At 53.4% G+C, this 20644-nt stretch overlaps 1 protein-coding gene across 1 annotated transcript in view; it reads left to right on the forward strand.

The window, feature by feature from the left end:
- Positions 1-20644, forward strand: part of macf1a (microtubule actin crosslinking factor 1a) — a 189364-nt gene that overhangs the window by 96495 nt on the left and 72225 nt on the right. Inside the window, exons 21-35 of the mRNA XM_036555519.1 lie at positions 659-811; positions 3708-3862; positions 4152-4278; positions 4970-5153; positions 5667-5833; positions 5929-6107; positions 7181-7319; positions 7754-7947; positions 8574-8733; positions 9049-9132; positions 9326-9433; positions 9647-9745; positions 10019-10168; positions 10523-10614; positions 10988-11123. Coding sequence (XP_036411412.1) covers positions 659-811; positions 3708-3862; positions 4152-4278; positions 4970-5153; positions 5667-5833; positions 5929-6107; positions 7181-7319; positions 7754-7947; positions 8574-8733; positions 9049-9132; positions 9326-9433; positions 9647-9745; positions 10019-10168; positions 10523-10614; positions 10988-11123 — 2127 coding nt within the window. The remainder of the gene's footprint in view (positions 1-658; positions 812-3707; positions 3863-4151; positions 4279-4969; positions 5154-5666; positions 5834-5928; positions 6108-7180; positions 7320-7753; positions 7948-8573; positions 8734-9048; positions 9133-9325; positions 9434-9646; positions 9746-10018; positions 10169-10522; positions 10615-10987; positions 11124-20644) is intronic.

The raw sequence follows: 20644 nt of genomic DNA on the forward strand, positions 1-20644 counted from the left end.
TCCACCCTCTTTCACTCCGATGCCTTCACACAGCTTTGATATGCTTCGGATGTAACCGTTATATTCCGATGCAGTTGCAATGTGTACATTCAGTTCTTAGAAACAGTCAGTGCTTATTCAGCTTGTTGTTGCCAGTGTGTCATCCTTTGAGGAGCACGTCTCTCTCCCCGAGGACGGAACAGATAGAGAGTTTAATTCCCCATGACATTAACAACAGTTCCACCAATGCAGGCCTTGATTCTTTATGGCGGGTACGACAGTGATGTTAATGATCACTCTGCAAGGGCTGCCCCTGCCACAGGTGTTAAGTTAGGAAAGGAGAATCTTAGAAGACGGGATAAGACAAACCACAGCATCACCAAGAGGCCATCAATTAATATATCACCACTAAATATCACTAAATGTACAATATGGGTAGTACCATTGGGGGTGGCAGTTTGGCATAGTGGTAAGGAGCAGGGCTCATAACCAAAAGGTTGCCGGTTTGATTTCCTGCTTGCACTGATGCTGTACCCTTAGGTACGGTACTTAATCCAGAATTATTTCAGTAAATATCCAGCTGTATGAATGGATACCGTGTAAAAATTGTAATCTATGTAAGAGTGATTTGACTGATTGAGTAACTGGTTGATTGATTGATTGGTTGATTGATTGGCAGGAGGAGAAGGAGCAGCTGATCGAGTACCGCAGCACTGTGGCGAGCCTCGTGGGCCGAGCCAAGACCGTCGTGCAGCTCCGCCCACGCAGTGCGGACTGCGCCGTGGCAACGACCACGCCCATCCGCGCAATCTGCGACTACCGGCAGATCGAGGTATGCCACGCCTCGACTCTATCCCCACGTCCACCACACCCCCCCTGCCTGGCCCTATCTCACCAAGCCCCGCCCACATCATGTGATTGGCTGTTCCCGGCTGTACTAAACTGCAGGCTTGCCTTATGAGGGAGTGAACTTCTCTGATCAAGCACAAGGGGGCGCAACACTGCAGTCAGTTTTATTGACAAGGGTGTCAGTCTTTTTCAAGGATTTCAGCCATTTTGGCTCAAGTGTCCAGTAATGTTACCTTCCAGCTGTGATCCATTGTGAAGAGTGTTCTGTGAAGGCTGAATCCAGTATTAGTATTCCAAATCTGTCAAAACAGGGAGTGCAAGACCTGGGTCTCTCGAGGAGAATGGATCTCCAGGGTTAGCTTTAAACAGCTCTAAGGAGAAAGTAGGAGAAAGCCTGGCTCCCAAAGCATACCTTTTTTTTGTGAGAGTTCTTTTTTCCAAAAATAAAAATCAGGTTAAACACTTCTGGATCACAACCAGGAGGTAATGCTGTTTGAAATATTGCCCAAAATAGCATCAGCAGCTCATGAAATCGGGATGAAAAATGGAACAGGTACATCCAGGTGTTGACTCCACACTCTGCAGGGCATGTGACTGAAGGAAAAAAAAAATACTGAGAGGGTTTTTTTTTTTCTTATTTGAGTCTAAAGTTGATTCAGGCTGAGGTTTCGAGAGCTCTTAAATTATACAAGCTGCCGCATGATCGTAGCTATGCATTTCCAGTCCCGCCCACGCCTCCACCGAAGGCCCCGTTCTATTTACGCCCCGCAGAGCCCCTGCTCTCTGCCTCCGCCTGCCCGCTGAGAGGTCCGCATGTTCAGGGATGCGTGGAAAAGCAGACCTGCATGCACACCTTTCTCCCAGAGAACCGCACTGACCCACAAGCTCTCTGTGTTACTGTTATTCTGTGCTGCCAGGTAGATGCCTCTTAAAGAGAGAGCAGGAAACCGTTAATGACTGCATAAGGCCTGTACAAGAAACCCTAAATGACTGCATCAGGCCAGGTTAGGAAACAGTGGCAGTTTGCTGTCTGGGATTTGAAACCATCATGTTTGAGTTCTGCGTTCCAGTACCCTGAGGGCAGCTGCTCTGATACTGGGCAGTGTTTGGGGTCCCTCCCTGGTTCCAGGGCACCCCCTCCCCACATCAGACACCAGCGATAGGCTCTGTCAAACTTGTTGTCCGACAGTTGAAATCTACATGAACAGACGCAGTCTGTACCAGTACCCCCCCAGTAATCTCTGTCTCCCCCCCTCCTCCTTCCCTCTGCTCCCTCCCTCCCCCCCTCTCTCTCTCTCTACCCCTCTCCCCTCCCTCCTTCCCCTCCCCCTCTCTCCCCTTCTTCGTCCGCTCTTCCTATTTATGTGTCTGCGGGCTGGCAAGGCCAACACCCAGGTATCGCCTCCGCTCGCCTCCGTGCTCAGAATTCACACTGCGCACTGAACAGATCAGGAGAGATAACAGCAGGGACAGGGAGGGCTGCGGTACTCCAGGGAGCCACTAGAGGTCACTGTGTGTTCCCACTGCAGGGCCTCAGCGTTTTCAGCTCCCAGCAGAGCCCTTAACTGATGCTGGCTCATCGAAACTCTGCATTAGGAGCCTGCTTTACCTTTCCAGTAGTGATAATCCACAAAATGGCAGGGTGGATCTGCAGAGTTCATGTCTTTTTTATTAGACTCCCTTTAACCTGTTTGGACATGAGGCAGATCACTGAAATGTATGATGTAATGGAACCTGAGAAGGAGAAGCTTGGCACGGCCAAAAAGCTAGCAGAGATACACGAAGCAGACCGTGGCTTAGTCAGAATGACTGAGAGGCTTGTGATGCTTGCCTGTTTTAGCAGTTCTGGCAGCGGTTTGGTGTCTGTTGCAAAGGCAGTTGAGTTCCCTTGGCCGCTCTTGAATGCTTTCCTGCTTTCATGACTACCCCAAGAGCTACATTCTTTTCTTTTGATTTTTTTTTTTGGTTTGTTTGTTTTCAGATTTGCAGAACTTGGCTTGTATGGATTTCACAGTTATGAAAAGCTTTGCCAAACTTAAACGAGCTTTGTTTCATTGCTGCCCTGTTTTTAATCTTAGAAATATGTCTTCTTTTATAGTGGTTTTTTTGTGCTGTATCTGTTCATCATGTACGCATGATATTTATGAACTCGTTATGAATACTCATTGATAAATAACTCTAAGGCGTGTGTTGGATTATTTCATATCGATACAGATAGTTTATATCTTTGATTGGTGAAGTGCAGTATACAATATGGGCACCCCCACACACACACATGCACACACATTCCCATTCTCTCCTTATCTTTCACCCATGCAGTTAAAGACTATCCTTGAAGAGTACAGAAAGGCTGTGTGTACCTGTTTGTGTCTCACAAACCCCGTGATCATTAGTGTAATAAAATCAGATATAGCTGATTTAACCCACAGAAATCGGCAGATTACATAAAACGTTTCCTTTCTCTTTGCGTTTTTTTCCCCATTTCTGCCTCTGTCTCCGCTCACCCATCTCTTCCTCCTCTTTCACTGCTTTCCCTCTCTCTTACTCTATTCCTGTTTTCCACATCTCTCCTCCTGCTCTTGTCCTGTCTGTCTCCATCTGTCCCCTTCAACTTCCCTCTCTCCTTTCTTTTCTCTTTCTCTATCCCTCTCTTTCTCTCTCTCTCCCTCTCTCCCTCCATCCCTCCCACTCTCTCTCTCCCTCTCTCTCTCTCTCTCTCCCTCCCTCCCTCCCTCCCTCCCTCTCTCTCTCTCTCCCTCTCTCCCTCTCTTTCTCTCCCTCCTTTCTTCCCTCTCTCTCTTTCTCTCTCTCCCTCCCTCCCTCCCTCCCTCCCTCCCTCTCTCTCTCTCTCTCTCTCTCTCTCTCTCTCTCTCTCTCAGATCACCATCAGTAGAGGAGAGGAGTGTGTGTTGGAGGATAACTCTCAGCGCACCAAATGGAAGGTCATCAGTCCCAGTGGCAATGAGGCCATGGTACCCTCAGTCTGCTTCACCGTCCCGCCCCCCAACCAGGGAGCGCTGGACATCGCCAGCAGGTACACATACATATTCACACACACATACGCACGTACGCATACACACATGTATGCACACTCACACATTCATATACACATACACACATGAATGCACATACTCATGCATACACAGACACACACAAATTCATTCACAAATACATACACATCTACAAACAAATATTGAAAGACACACAAATAGCAGGATCTCTCTTTCTCTCTCACACACACACACAAGCTGCAGGCTCCCAGTGTAACTAAATGTTTTTGGGAGAATACTCGGCACGCGCTCCTGACCTGCTGTGTGTTGCAGGATGGAGCAGCTGTATCAGAATGTGATGTCCCTGTGGCACCAGCTGCATGTGAACATGAAGAGTGTGGTCTCCTGGCACTACCTGCAGAAGGACATCAGAACCGTCTCATCCTGGACTCTGGACACGGTCAGAGCCTGAAACCCGCTCGTCCACACGTCTCTGCTTCCTGTCTCTCTCTCTCTCTCTCTCTCTCTCTCTCTCTCTCTCTCTCTCTCTCTCTCTCTCTCTCTCTCTCTCTCTCTCTCCCTGTGCCTGTCCCCCGACCTGTTGGGCTTAAATCTCTGTCTCACTGCAGTTTCAGGTGAGGTCAGTGTGTCAGGTGTATCTGTAATTCTCCCAGGTGTGGTCAGTGTGTCAGGGGTATCTGTAGTTCTCTCAGGTGAGGTCAGTGTGTCAGGGGTATCTGTAATTCTCCCAGGTGTGGTCAGTGTGTCAGGGGTATCTGTAGTTCTCTCAGGTGAGGTCAGTGTGTCAGGGGTATCTGTAGTTCTCTCAGGTGAGGTCAGTGTGTCAGGTGTATCTGTAGTTCTCTCAGGTGAGGTCAGTGTGTCAGGGGTATCTGTAGTTCTCTCAGGTGAGGTCAGTGTGTCAGGGGTATCTGTAGTTCTCTCAGGTGTGGTCAGTATGTCAGGTGTATCTGTAATTCTCCCAGGTGTGGTCAGTGTGTCAGGGGTATCTGTAGTTCTCTCAGGTGTGGTCAGTGTGTCAGGTGTATCTGTAATTCTCCCAGGTGTGGTCAGTGTGTCAGGGGTATGTGTAGTTCTCTCAGGTGAGGTGAGTGACTCAGGTGGGTTACCTGTCCTGCTCTGTCATACAGGTGCGTTCTCAGTCTCCGAGCGACAGGCAGCAGGCCCTTGACAACCTGGACGCTCACCTGTCGGACTTCCTGGCAGACAGCCGGGAGAGCGCCCTCTTCACCGCCGCCGAGAGGCGGGAGCTGGAGAAGGAGGCCGAAAACAGCCGCGCCCACTGCCACGCCCTGCTGGTCTCCATGGAGACAGGTACGCTTGATGCCATTGTTGAATCTGTCTGGCCCTTTCATCCTCCAGGGTCACCTGCATTGCGCCTATGTAGGCCTGTCATCAGAGAGAGGGACACACTATTGCACTTCTCATGCAGTCTTCCTTTTTCAGCTAACTTACATTTCAATCTTAATTCAGTGTCAAACAACACGGTCTATGCATTTCATATTTGTTCATTTACAACTGAGCTCTTAAAGTACATCACGTTATTTGTATTTAGCAGAGCTCTTTTCCAATTCAGTTCTGGGTTAAGCACCTTGGCCAAGGGTACAGCAGCAGTGCCCCAGCAAGGATTTGAACTGGCAACCTTTTGGTTACGAGCCCTGCTCATTACCACTCTGCCAAACTGCCGTCTGCTCTAAATTGTGTGTCTTACAGCCCCCACCCCTAATATTGTAATTTATTCCACTAATGTGATTTACATTATAAGAAGAATGGCCATTCTCTCACAATGTCTCTCTCTCTCTCTCTCTCTCTCTCTCTCTCTCTCAGTGGAGAAGGACGAGTCGGTCTCTCGCTCCTACCTGTCGGAGCTGCAGGACATCAAACAGCACCTAGAGGAGGCGGAGCAGCGGCTGACGCGGGGGATCCAGGCCCCGCCCCCCAGCAACCTGAGCAGCGACAGCGTGGACAGCGCGGTCCAGATCGCCGAGCAGGAGGTCAGTGCCGCGCCCCGCTGTTCGGACCGCCGCCGCCCCGGCCGGGCTTTACGCGCACGCGCGGGACTAACAGAATTACCCACGATCCTTTGCAGAAGCTGCAGCAGGACCTGGAGGGGCTGCGCTGCAACCTGGGCGAGGTGTCCCGCAGGTGCGTCAGCTTCTTCGAGGAGAAGCCCGCCTCGTCCAGCGTGCCCGTCCTGCGCTCCGAGCTCAACCTGGCCGTGGAGCAGATGGACCGCGTGCACGCGCTCTCCTCCGTCTACCTGCACAAGTGAGCGCGCCTGTCAGAGGCTTCGTTCAGGCCCACATTAAAGACAACACACACAACGGCCCAAAGCTTTAGGTGTAGATGCCAGAACTTGTAAATCACTTACTGTTTGTTAGGCCATAAATACAGGAATAAATTAATACTTATTAATTAGTACTATCTGTATAGTATACGGTAGTGGTAATTGTACTGTTTCATCAAACAAGCTATATAATACAATAAGAACATTCAGTCAGTTAAGGGTTAAGTACACAAGTACACTTCTCACACGTTTCAGTCTGTATTTAGGTCCACATTAAAAAACAATGCACACACTTGGGCCCAAGGGTTTAGATGTAGATGCCAGAACTTATAAATCACTTAGTGTTTGTTAGACCATAAATGCAGGAATAAATTAATAAAAAATTGTACTACCTCATCCAGCAAGCAAAGGGTATAATACAGTAGTACCACTTAATCTGTTAAGGACACGAAAAGTAGCGCTTTCTCTGGACTGAGAGACTTCCTGTCGCTGCAGACAGGCAGACGGGGCAGTGTTTAGACAGCTGCTCGGCTCTTTCCACACAGTCCAGCTATTTGTAGCCTGTAGTAGTCTGTGGACATGACCCAGGCTTCCGAAAATAAAGACCAGTAGCTGGCATTTATAACCTCATTGCCAGCTGGTACTTGGGCCGTTTGGATATGTACACTTCCTCTAATGTTAAGTCAAAACCACAGCCCACGTCCAATACAAACACAAACTCTTCTCCATACTCTTAATCAACTGCAACAATGTCCGGTGTGTTATCAGTAATGTAAGCAAATACCTCCGAATCACTGCATTTGAACCTACATGGTTTGACTTAGGTGTTTGTATATTGCTGTTGGTGGTAGTAATGTAGATACGTTTTTTCTTGGCTTATGGGTCAACAATACTGTCATGCTTGGCGATATAGAGCCTTTTAATATGCATTAGTGGCATTGAAAATGTGGGATACGCTTTGGTTAGCTGGTCCTCAAAAGGCTTCATGATAACCTCCCCACCCCCCCCACCCCCCGCGCGTGTGTGAGCTGACCTGTGCCCCTGTCTCTCTCAGGCTGAAGACCGTGGACATGCTGATGCGCAGCTCGCAGGCCGCGGAGAGCCTGGTGAAAAAGTACGAGAGCCGGCTGAGCGAGGAGGACATCGTCCCGGCCGACACCAGCGCCATCCAGTCCCTCCGGGACCAGCTGGGGGTGAGGCTCCGTTACACACACACACACACTGAGATTCAGTTACACGTACTGAGACTCAGGTACTCGCGCTGATACACAATATACACACAGATACACACTGATGTGCAATTACACGCTCCAGCACCGACACAGCTGCACGCACTCACACACGTTTATGCACAGTTACCCACGTGCACACACTGATGCACAGATACATTTGCTGACTCGCAGTTGTGCACTGAGAGACAGTTACACATACTGTTACACACACAGATATACACACTGGCACACAGCTATGCACATTGAGACAGTATACCACACATTGTGAGGCAGTTTTACACAGTCCTCACAGTTCTGCACACCATGAAACACAGTTCCACATTTTGAATTACTTGGACAGCACTTGGAATATGAATGCAAGTGTCCTAACCATCCCTCTGTCTGCTGCCCTGTAGAGATGGCAGGCTGAGATGGACCAGCAAGATCCAGTCTTCCACTCCCTGGACATGGAGGTCCAGCGGGCCCGGGAGGCGGGGTCTCGGCTCAGCCGGCTGCACCCGGACCGCAGCCCGGAGCTGGACCGGTACCTGGAGAGGGCGGCTCAGCTGGCGGAGAGATGGGCCGGCATCAGGAGGCAGATGGAGACCCGGTGAGTGCGGAGGGAGAGCCCGGCCATTTGGGAAGGAAATATCTGTTGTCACTCTAATCGGCAGTGGGGCATAGTGGTAAGGAGCAGGGCTTGTAACTGAAAGGTTGCTGGTTTGATTTCCTGCTACGACACTGCTGTTTTACCCTTGGGCAAGGTACTTAACACTCAACCCCCTCAGTACATATTCACCTGTACGAATGGGTGAAATTGTGACCTAGCTAATTCACCCTGGACAATAATTAAGTGTAGTCCTGTGCTAGTGTATTACTTTTGCTTTTTCTGTATGATCTGTTTATACATTGGCAACACAAATGCATGCCTACCATGCTAGTAAAGAGAAATCAAATTTATGAAACAAAAATGGAAAGAGACAGAGAGATGTCAGTTATTAGTTTTGCTTTATCGCTGTCAGTGAGAGGACAGTGTGTTTCTGTAAAATAGGAGTGAAATGTCAGTAAGTAGGTATTTACACTCTATGCGGAGTGAGACAGAACAATAATGATGTCATAATGCAAGGCAAGCCGATGGCAGCCCGCTCACCGGTTCTGTTAGCCGGATTGTTTGCCTTGCCTTCTCTGTGTGCTGGTTCGGTTCGGTTCTGTTCTGACTGAGTGTGTGCGTTACAGGCAAGCGGACCTGGAGACACTGGGCTCGGTTCTGCGGCAGTACCGAGAGGGGCACTCGGCGCTGATCCGGTGGATCGAGGAGACGACGGAGAGGCAGGAGAACACGCAGCCCGGTCAGACGGACAGCAAAGTGCTGTCCGAGCAGCTGGCTCAGCAAACGGTGAGGGAGGGAGAGCGGTGGAAGGTGGGACAGGAGAGAAGGGGAGAAGATGGGAGGGGACAGACATTAATGGGAAGGAAAGGTGGAACAGAGGAGAATGTTGAAAGAGAGATTTAGTTTCGGTCCCAGGACCAGGAGCGGGTAGTGAGAAGATGAAGAGTTTTTGTGGGGGGGTGGGTGTTTGGTACACGGGGGAGACTGGATGGGACAGGAAGTGGGAGGACAGAGGAAGTGACTGATGTGAGGGTGACAGAGTGACATCTGTGCCTCAATGCCCCCCCCCAACTGCCTTCTTACCCCCTTCTTTCTCTTTAGGCCCTGGTCGCTGAGATCGAGCAGAACCAGGTAAAACTGGACCGGTGCCAGACCCACTCCAAACAGTACTGCGCTGCTGTGAAGGTACGTGACGTCTCCATGCCTGTGTCTCTGTTTCAGATACATCACTCAGCTGTGTCTGTTTGTATGCACCTCTTACGTGCATAGGTAATGGGTGATGTATACTACACATTGTGTTCTTTAAATATTCCTGACTCTGCAATTTGTTTTTGTCTGTGTGTGTGTGTGTGTGTGTGTGTGTGTGTGTGTGTGTCAGGACTATGAGCTGCAGCTGATGACGTACAGAGCCTTTGTGGAGTCGACCCAGAAATCCCCAGTGAAGAGGAGGAGAATGCACTCTTCATCTGATGCCATCACACAGGAGGTGAGGATGCCGGGGGATGGAGGGATGATGAGTGTGTTTGGGTAGGTGGTGTATGGTTGTGTTTTATATTCGTTTTTCTCTGATAGGTGCTATGTATTTGTATTGGGTAGGTGGTGCTCGTGTTTCTGTTTGGCTTTGATTAGGTGCGGTGTGTTGTGTGTAGGTAGCTGTTACGTTTGTGTCTGGGTGATGACAATGACTCTCTCATTTCAGTTCATGGACCTGCGCACACGCTACACCGCGCTGGTCACCCTGACGACGCAACATGTCAAATACATCAGCGACGCCCTCCGCAGACTGGAGGAGGAGGAGGTACAGTGGGCTTTCTCTTCCTCCCTCTCTCTCCTTCTCTTTTTGTTCTCACAGTGGTCTGTGTGTGGACCTCTCTCCTTCTGTCTTGCTCTATCCCTCTCTCTCTCTTACTTTTTTTCTCTCTCTCTCTCTCTCCCCCCCCATACCTCATTATTAAATCTTCCTCATGCAACTTTTCCTCTCTTCCTCTTGTCTTTCACACTGACTGTTTTGCCCTGTGTGTCACACTATAACACGCCCCCCCCTTCCCTGTGCTTCACCTTACCTTTGCAGAAAGAGGTGGAGGAGGAGAGGCAGGCGCATGTGGGACAGGTGTCCGACCTGCTCTGCTGGGTGAGGGGGCTCCAGGAACGCGCCAGGAGCACCACAGGGGTGCTGAGCGGGGACCCCAAATCTGCTGAGTCGTCACTGGCCGCACAGCAGGTAGGATGGGGCGGAGAGCACCAGGAAGGGAGGGGTGGGGTCAGAAGGTGCACTTTCCTTTCTTGCTGGTTTTGCAGTATCATGCTCTTACATAGCCAATACCTCCATTTAGAGCAGATTGTGTCGCTAATGGTGGCACACTGGTATTACTGATTGAATCGCTTTAGTTTCTTCAGCAGTGGTACAGCACCTTGGGTTTGAATCCTCAGGCTTCTGATCATGTGACCACTGGGTTAACGATCGATAACTGAAAGTGATTGATAAATACCGCTCTGTGTTCTCTGATTTGGTTGATGTGCTAGCGTGTCGTGCAGTTGGCAGCCGGTGTGACAGTGTTGGTTGATTCGTTCTCAGGCCATTAGTGAACAGCTCGCTGCCAAGAAGGAGGAAGTGGCAGAAGCCATCAGGAGCACCCAGGTGTTTCTGAGGTCTAAGCAGGCCAGCAAGTGAGTTTTGTGCTCTATAGACACACGCACACACATACGCACGCAGATGCACACATACACATACACGTGAAAACAGACATATACAGGCACACACACAGCATACAGACTCATGACAAACGCACATGCATACACAGACAAACACAAAGAGAATAGAGACTCAAGTACACATACACACTTACATAGAATACAGACTCATAACTCACAAACGCATGCATGCACGCAAATACACATACAGGAATCAGACTCATCCCACGCGCATGCATGCGTGCATTTACGCGTGCACATACACACCGATAATATAGCTCTCACATAACTCACACACACACACACACTCGTGCACACACAGCTGTTCTGACCTTTAACCCTCCCGCAGGCTGTCTGCGGAGGAGCGAGCCCACGTGACGTCCCAGCTGGACGAGCTGACGGACACCTACAGCCAGCTGTGTCAGAGCTCTGCTGCCCAGCTGCAGCAGCTGGAGGAGCAACTGGCGCGGGAGGAGGAGCGCAAGGTAGAGCTGGGAGAGGGAGAGGGAGAGGGAGAGGGAGAGGGAGGGGTCGTCAAGGAGACCGAAATGGGTCGCTCCCCATCTGTGTGTTATTCCACTGTGCCAGTGCGGGTTACAGGCCCGGGGGGGCTAGCCTCGAGGCAACGCTTTTTAAACGCGTCGTTGTCCCTGTCTGTCTGCTTCAATCAGGGTTTGTGTTTTAAGCGTCCCTCTCAGAGGGAGTGTTTTCTGCAGTGGTGTGTGTGTGTGTGTGTGTGTGTGTCAGAGAGAGACAGATTCAGGAGGTTTACGCAGTGTACTGCATGCTGTGTGCTGCCGTTAATCGTGTGGTGTGTGTTTTTTTTTTAAACTCATTTAAACTCACCCATCTATCCGGCACATGGGATTAATGCAACTCGGTTTAACGGTTTTGCTTTAATAGCATGGAGTGTGCTCCCCATCACTCACCGTCAACAACATGCTTGTGTCCATCTCATCCATCTTCACCATCAACCACATCAGCTTAATCCCTGCTCACCGGCGCCCCCGTGTGCTAGATCTCTGGTATTACAGAGGTGTCTGAATATCATTTAGCATTATGGTCATTTCAGAAGCGTTGCAGAGTCACTGTAGAGCTACATTTAAAGCCGCTCTTAGTCATTTTTCTCATGCATACTTTTGGTCACACCACTGAGTTTTCTCTAGTCCAATACCACTACATCGCAGACCCCATGTCATTTCGAGAATCAGTGCTGAGTCATGTGACACACAGTGTTCGAACACACTGTTTCCATGGTCACCTGTGCATATGCAGATTTCTGCCACCATCACCTCCACCCACCCCCGGTGTCACACTCCAGCCAGTGTTTCATTGTACGGTGAAGTCCCAAACGTGGAGTCCTAAGTGGAACATTCTAGAGTTGAGTGTGTGTGTGTGTGTGTGTGTGTGTGTGTGTATGTGTATGTGTATGTGTGTATGTTAAAGTTCTGTGTGAGCATCCTGTGTATGGATGCTTCTGTGTGTGTGTGTGTGTGTGTGTGTCTGTGTGAGCATGCGTGCATAGGGTTGAACAATAAGTCAGGATCTGTTAAATGAAACTGTGGTGTGTAAATCAATAAGGTCCTACTTTGTGTGAATATCAGACAGCGTGTGTGTGCAAGTCAATTAGTGTAAATGCTGTACAGGTGATGTACAGGTGTCAGAGTGCCAGGATAGGTAGTGTGTGCACCGGAGGTCAGCTGAGCAGACCACACCCCCACTTCACCGTTTGAGCATGATGTGTCCAGATCACCGCTGTTTGTGTGTGTGTGTGTGTGTGTGTGTGTGTGTGTATGACAGAGTGCTTTTCTTTGGTTCCTGTCTTTAATACAGTCATATTGTGTGGAACTTAACCAGCATTTTGCTTCAGAATCACTAACAGCTGCCGGGAGAGAAAGAAGGACTCCAAACTGTGAGCTCAGCTTCGCTCAGTCAGTCAGTGAGCCAGTCAGTCAGTGAGCCAGTCAGTCAGACAGGTTGCACTGAAATCCCTTTCAGTGGACGCTGTCATCATGCCAGTCAAGTGGCAGTGTCGATTCTAGAGTCAGTCAGTCAAAAAGTGGAGTGGAGCAACTGACTGACTCAATAACTGTGTGCCAGTCATTGAGTCAGTCAGTAAGTCCACCGGTCGGTAAGTCAGTCAGTGCGAGGGTGAGTCAGTCAGTTGGTCAGTCAGTCAGCGCTGTGCTGCGGGCTAGCCAGACGGCGCGTGGCATGCTGGATGCTAACACCAAGCTTCTCACCCTGTCGCGCCTCAAACTGCCGAGGCCTTGACCTGTCAGTGTGCGTGCGCATCGGGACCGCCCCCGAACGGTAAGTGGCGCTGGCTTTCCCTCTTACCGTCACTCACCTTCTCTCCTTCCTCCTCTTCTTCTGTCCTCTCTCTCTCCCTCTCTCTCTCTCTCTCTCTCTCCCTCTCTCTGTCTTTTGTGCTTTCTCTCTCTGCTTTCTCCTCATCTCTCTTCTCATTCTCAGAATTCTCTTAGAGTAGTGTTGTGCTGCATTTGTGTTTTTTTAATGTGCTGCATTGCGTGCTTAATGCTTTGTTAGATGAATGAAGGTAGGTGACTGTTGTTGGATCCAGTGTAGGCCAATTGTTTTTTTTGTTGTTGTTTTGGGGGGGGGGCACTTGGTTTGGGGGACATGAGGGAGATTTTAGCATAACTTAATTTTTAAAAAGTGAATGTAATATTGAGATACAATCTCAAGGTTTTCTTCCTCTTTCTGGGGCACAATTCCTGGGCTTTGAGTTTCATCGGCTGCTCCCTTTACACAACTCTCCTGTGGTCAGATTATTTCAGTGAGCTCATCTAATACGTGGTCATTAAAGTAATTTACAACTGATTGTGAGAAAGCATTAATCATAATATGAAATTAAGGGGTGGTGTTTAAAAAATGTCTTTTTGGAAGACAGTGAGGACATTGTTATGAAATAAGTTGTAGGTCAGTATTCTAAAGTTGAGTGTTGTTTGTTTCTGCCCACAGAGCCATGCAGCCATTGCTGGAGTGATTGACCTGGGTACCGTGGAAACCTTCCCAGTGTTCCAGGCTGCTCAGCGTGGGCTGATTGACCAGGACACCTGCCATGTCCTGCTAGAGGCCCAGCTCACCATGGGCGGGCTGCTGCTGCCCGACTCCTCCGAGAGCCTCTCATTGGCTGAGGGGCTGGCACGTGGCCTGATCGACAGCAGCACCAGCCAATCGCTATCCGAGCTGGAGGCCGCCCTGCACCTGGTGGACCAGTCGCATCCCTCAGATGGCCAGCTGATCCCTGTCGCTGCGGCGATCGAGGAGGGGCTGATCCGGGAGGAGGTGGGCCTGAGGATCCTGGAGCTGCAGATCAGTGGGGGGGGCCTGCAGGACCCCTCCTGGGGAGAGAGGCTCAGCCCAGAGACCGCCGCCGAGAGGGGCCTGCTCACCCCCAGGGTGTACAGCAGGCTGCGCTCACGGTCCCGGCGGCGTGAGCTCATCGACCCGAACACAGCGGAGAAGCTGAGTCTGGTGGAGCTGCAGCAGCGCTGCATCCTCAACCGTGAGTCGGGCCTGCGGCTGCTGCCGGTCAGCCAGCAGCCAGGGGGCGCCATCTGCCTGCGCTCCGGCCGGAAGGTGGGGATCTTCCGCGCCGTGCAGGAGGGCCTGATCGACAGACAGGTGACCGTCCGGCTCCTGGAGGCCCAGCTGTTCGCCGGGGGCATCGCTGACCCCAGGTCCAGCCACCGGCTGACTGTGGACGAGGCAGTACGCCACGGTCTGATGGACCAAGACCTGGCGTGTGCCCTGCTGACCCGGCAACTGCAAGCCGGGGGGCTGCTGGACCCGGTGACTGGGGAACGGCTGGAGGTGGACGAGGCCATCCGCAGAGACCTGCTGACCCCACGCATGGCCCTGCTGGTCCTGGAGTCCCTCTGGGCCTTCATGGGCCTGTTGTGGCCTGAGTCGGGTGAGCTGCTCCCCCTCGCCGAGGCTCTGCAGCAGGGCGTTATCTCAGGAGAGCTCGCCCGGAGAATCCTGAATCAGCGCCGCCTCGTCGGCGCCCTCTACCTCCCCGAATCCAGCCGCGTGGTCCCCCTGGAGCAAGCAGGAGAGGTCCTGGAGCCCAGAGTGGTGGAGGTCCTGAGAAGGACGAGGATACCGGACGTGCTGCCCAGCATGAAGCAGTCAGGCTCCCCCACCCTCAATCGCCTGAGCTGGGGCTCCACCTCCTCCTCCCCTCCCTCCTCCTCACCCCCCACCTCTCCCCCGGGAATCAGCTGCGACCTCACCTTCATGGAGGGGGTGGGCCCGGGCGAACAGGCCCAGCACCGATTCCTCTTCCACCTCATGACTCGCAGCTATGTCGACGCCCACTCCGGCCGGCGTCTGGTACTGCTCGAACCAGAACTGGCAGAGCTTGCCAATACCTCTGGCCTTGTCGATGATGTAGTGGGACCTGGGGACACAGAGGTTGAGAGAGACTTTGCTGGATCCTCACAGTCTGACCTACAGCCCAAAGACAGGGAGGAGCTTGGGTTCGAGGTCTCCTGCAGCGACACGGACGAACAGGGAAGCACAGAGATCCTTGAGATCCAGGAGGAAAGCTCCAAGTACAGCATCTTCGGAAAGGACATTGCCTCACGGCCAGAGGGCGGGGTCCATGGCGAATCAGCTTCTCAAGTGGTGCAAACCGATCAAATTAAGAGTGAGGAGGAGGGACAGAGCACTGACATACTGTACAGACCACGCCGGGATGTCGCTGAGTCTGTTGTCATGGCGTCTGAGCCAGTGGAGATGGAAATGGAAGCAGCAGAGGAAGTGTCACCAGCAGCTGAGAAAGAGATGAGGAAAGACGACAAGAAAGAAAGGATCGGTGACAGAGTGCCACCTTCCGTTGGGGAATTGGGAGTTGTCACCCCTGCTGCGTCAGAGGGAAAAAGACTCAAGTTGGACCTGAAAGAGGGAAGCCGGCTTAGGGAGAGAGATGAAGAGAAAGCTTCAGACAGAAGGCTTCAGAAAGAAGACACCCGGGAAGCCGACTCAGATGAAAAGGCTGTTCTGAGGGAATCCTCGGATACAGATTTTACATTGATGGAGACGGAGAGAGGCACCAAGGCAGGGCAAGAGACTCGGCACATAGAGGGGGCAATTCAGCCCTCGGCAAAGTCAGACTTGGCGAGTGTTCCAGCGGGAGCAAGGCATGCTGGGAAAGAGGTGTGGCAAACAGGTGGCAAGGAGAAAGAAGCAGAAGAGTCTAAACCAAAACGATCGGACCAAAGGGAGCTGCAACTGAAGCACTCTGGGGTGCCCAGGCCAGAGGGGCAAGGGAGGCAGGACTTGAACACTGAAATACAACCTCGGACAACTGTGGAGGAGAGCGACCAGGCCGCTGTGAGTCCAGAGATAGATCGCACAAAGTCCCATCCTGTACACGACGGAGCCACACAGAAAAGCCAAACCATCCAGCTCGTGGAAAGCGGTCTGCTGGACAGAGCTGAGCTGCTGAGGACTGCCAAGCAGGCCTTGCAAGCCAGGAAGCTGGGAGACAAGGAAGCCGAAAGGGAGGCTGTGCTGCTGGAGGGTAGCAGCAAGGAGCAGAGGGGTGCGCTGATGATGGCAGAGGAGGGCGACGCCCAGGATGTGAGCTCAGGATTGGGCGTGAGCCAAGAGGGGCGTTCCCCGGGACAGAGCGAGGAGGATGCAGAGCTGGAGAGGCTGGCTAAGCAGCTGCGGGACGGCGGCCTGCAGACCGACGGAGGAGAGCGGCTCCTCCTGGACGAGGCCCTGTCCCAGGGAGTCCTCCCAGGTCATACAGCAGTCAAGCTGATGGAGAAGGCGGGGCTGTTTGGGGGTTTCCTGGATGTGAGCGCTTGTGAGGCCCTGACTGTGGAGGACGTGGTCCAGGAGGGCCTGCTGGATGAGAGCCTGATGCAGAGCGTGCTCCGGGCGGAGAAGACGCTGGCAGGCGTGGTGGACCTGGAGAACAGGCGGCTGTGCTCGGTACGGGATGCCGCCCGGGTGGGGCTGCTGGACCCCGACACCGCTGCCCGGCTTCTGGAGGCCCAGGTGGCCTTGGGCGGGGTGGCGGACCTGCGGAGGGGGAAGAAGGTTTCGGTCACCCTGGCCTCCAACCTAGGGCTGATTGAGGAGGGTCAGAGGGAGGAGCTGGCCGCTCTGGAGAAGTCCTGCAGGGGGAAGACCTCGGACCCGGGGGTGGCTCTCACTAAGGCGACCCTGCAGCTGCAGATGGACGGGGTGCTGGACCCCAAAACTAAGACGCCCCTTCCCCTGGCGCAGGCCATGCAGAGGGGGCTGCTGGGTCGCGAGGAGGCACGTCAGGTTCTGGCCCGGCAGGTGGCGGAGGGAGGCATCGTGCACCACGGCTCGGGGGTGCGGCTGTCAGTGACCGACGCGTTGCGGCGGGGCCTGGTGGATGAGGAGATGGCCTCCGAGCTGGAGGAGCTTCAGAGCGCATGCCGTGGCCAGACTTCCTACACTGACCCCAGCACTACCCTCCTGCAGGCCTCCACTGGGGGTATATTTGACCCTGTGTCCCAGGAAAGACTCACCCTGACAGAGGCTGTATCCCAGGGCCTGCTTGACAAAGACACAGCTGAGAGAGCCATGGCTGCACCCGGAGTGACACAGGGCGTGCTGGACCCCCACAGCGCCCGTGTTGTGCCCTACTCAGAGCTTATCAACCAGGGGAAGATCGACATCGAAACGGGCCAGCGTTTCCTGGAGGTACGACCCTTCCAGGGGATAATGGACCACCAGACGGGCCAGGTCATGACTCTCCCCGAGGCTCTGGAGGCCCGACAGGTTGATCCGGTCCCAGCACTGAGGCTACTGCAGAGCCAGGCGGACTCGGGTGGGATTGTGGACATCACCAGCGGAGAGCGGGTGCCCCTGGCGGACGCAGTGACACGGGGTCTGGTGGGAGAGGACATGGCGAGGGTCATCGCCACCAATCAGATGCAGAGGGGTGGTCTGCTTGACCCAGCCAGCCTAGAGAGGCTCCGCAGCCTGACAGAGGCTGTGAACGCCGGGCTGATTTCCAGAGACATGGCCTCAGCCATCCAGGTCAACCTGGCCACGCTGGTCAAACAAGAGGAGGAAGAATCAGGTTACAAGAGAGAAACACCGTTGCGCTCTGTGAATGGAGCGAGCAGCCCTTCAGATGTTTCCACAGTATCTGAATATGACAGTGAAACCAAGAGGCCCTCTAATAAGACTGAGCAGAAATCTGTATCTTTGCCTCCCAGAGATGCTAAGAGAAGGCAGGACAGGATGATTACAGAGACCCTTGAGGGCAGAGATGTGGCAGAGGAATCACAGTTATCCCACTCATTTGAGCCCTTGGATGTCGCCCACCCTGAGGAGGAGAGTGAAGCTGAGGATCTGTGTACACTTGGAGACAGTGGGAGGTCAGCTGAAGAAGAAATGCCGGAGGCAGACAGTTCAGTGGAAACACTAGCGCGGTTCGCGGTGGATGCAGGGAAAAGACTGCACCAGGCTCTGAAGGAGATTGAACCAAAGGTCGATGTGCCTGTCGAACCCAAACCAGAGCCTTTCCCAGAGCCTGGCCCCCTTCCCCAACCCACTGCTGAAGAGGCTATTGCCATGGAGACAGAGACAAGCAGTGACAGGGATGCCTCTGACCGCCCATCTCACCCAGAAGTTTCTCCTTCACAGATTTATACAGCTGGCACCAGTGAAGCAGTTCCCCTGAAGTCTGACGGTCAGCAGGCAGAACCCCGTGAGGAGGATTCCAGGCAAAGAGGTGTCCCCACTGTGGAGGGAGGTCGTGATGAAGCAGGCAAGAAACCAGAAGTGCAGGCATCCCAACAGCAGAAGCATGGTGATGAGGCCCGGATCAGTGACTCTCAAAAAGAGGCTGAGGGTACGAGGAGCCAAGAGAGCTGGGACGCTAAGGGAGCAGTGGACACCACGCCATCTCCCCTGGGAGAGGAACTGAAGAGGGCCAGAGGGGAAGGAGGGTTGAGGGAGGTAGCCGGGGTGGAAGGGAAGACCGAAAAGGGGGTTAAAGTCAGTGCAGCCCCTGCCACTGGGCACAGGGCAGAACAAACACAAAAAGAGTCAGAAAGACAGATTGCAGGAGAAGAGAGGGGGGTGGACCTTGAACAGAAACACACCCAGAAGACTATAACCCCTTCAGAAGAGAGAGATGTTGAAGTGGAGGGAGAGCGGAGAGGGGATATTGTGGAAGAGACAGTCAGAGGAACTGCTGTTCCTTCACTTCAAAAGCGGGACCAACAGGAGGTTTTGTCACAAAGAACAGGGGTGATACAGCAACGGGACATTAGGGTGCAGCCACAGCCTGGAGTCAAGGGGAGGTCAAAGGGTGAGGAGGCAGAATTTGAGGAGCATGAGCCCATCAGCACCTTGGAGGAGACAGGAGGAGACAGACTAGGTAGACCACTTGCACAGGAACTCAGTAGGGCTGGAGAGCAAAAGAGTCAGGCTTCAAAGATCCCAGTTCTAACCAAAGATAAAGAAACCCCAGTGACACACCAGGGAGGTGAGGGAGGAAGTGACATCATGGGGAATGGGAAGCCATTAGTCGCCAAGAGACAGAAAGAGCAGAAGAGGACGGTAGAAGAAACCATCTCCCCGCAGATCCCAGATCATGCTGAGAGAGCAGGGCTGGAAGGGAAGCAGGCCGTTTCTCCGCAGAAGGGAGAGCAGCAGCAGCAGAGAGACAGGAAGGAGCCGGACTCCGCTCAGAAAGCAGGTCCCGTGCCCGGTGAGAAGGAGGCGCTGCTGCTGAAGGCGAAGGAGAGCATTCTGAGGAAGGTGTTCGAGCGCGGGGTGACCGAGAGGCAGGCTGCCGAGGAGCTGGAGGCTCTGCGAAAGGCCACAGGGAGGCCCGGCCACCCCAGGACCCCAGAGGAGGGAGAGAGCAGAGAGGAGCAGCGTCTGCCACAGGGGAGGGAGGAGAGCAGAGAGGAGCAGCGTCTGCCACAGGGGAGGGAGGAGGGCAGAGAGGAGCAGCGTCTGCCACAGGGGAGGGAGGAGAGCAGAGAGGAGCAGCGTCTGCAGCCTCGGAGGGAGGAGGGCGGAGAGGAGCAGCGTCTGCAGCCTAAGAGGGAGGAGAGCAGAGAGGAGCAGCGTCTGCAGCCTAAGAGGGAGGAGAGCATAGAGGAGCAGCGTCTGCAGCCTCGGAGGGAGGAGAGCAGAGAGGAGCAGCGTCTGCAGCCTCGGAGGGAGGAGGGCGGAGAGGAGCAGCGTCTGCCACTGGGGAAGGAGAAGGGCAGAGAGGAGCAGGGTCTGCAGCCTAAGAGGGAGGAGAGCAGAAAGGAGCAGTGTCTGCAGCCTAAGAGGGAGGAGAGCAGAGAGGAGCAGTGTCTGCCACAGGGGAAGGAGGAGAGCAGAGAGGAGCGGCATCTGCCACAGGGGAGGGAGGAGAGCAGAGAGGAGCAGCGTCTGCAACCTGGGAGGGAGGAGGGCATAGAGGAGCAGCGTCTGCAGCCTCGGCGGGAGGAGGGCAGAGAGGAGCAGCGTCTGCAGCCTAAAAGGGAAGAGGGCAGAGAGGAGCAACGTCTGCAGCCTCGGAGGCAGGAAAGCAGAGAGGAGCAGGGTCTGCAGCCTGGGAGGGAGGAGAGCAGGGAGGAGCAGCGTCTGCCACAGGGGAGGGAGGAGAGCAGAGAGGAGCAGCGTCTGCAGTCTCGGAGGGAGGAGGGCATAGAGGTGCAGTGTCTGCAACCTGGGAGGGAGGAGAGCAGAGAGGTGCAGTGTCTGCAACCTGGGAGGGAGGAGGGCAGAGAGGAGCAGGGTCTGCAGCCTGGGAGGGAGGAGGGTAAGGCTAACGGAACAAGCCGGGAGGTGCAGGAGAAGGAGGAGGCCGCTTCATCAGTATCAGGGGATTGTATTTCAGACAGGTCTCAGCCAATCAAAGAGGAGGCCGAAAGGAGAATGGGGGAGGCACAAGGTGGCGCAGAAACCACCAGCAAGACAGAGGAGCGCCAACCAGGGGCAGAGAAAAGGAAATCAGTGCCCGGTGGAGAAGAGA

This window comes from Megalops cyprinoides, chromosome 21, assembly GCF_013368585.1.
Source record: "Megalops cyprinoides isolate fMegCyp1 chromosome 21, fMegCyp1.pri, whole genome shotgun sequence".
NCBI lineage: Eukaryota > Metazoa > Chordata > Actinopteri > Elopiformes > Megalopidae > Megalops > Megalops cyprinoides.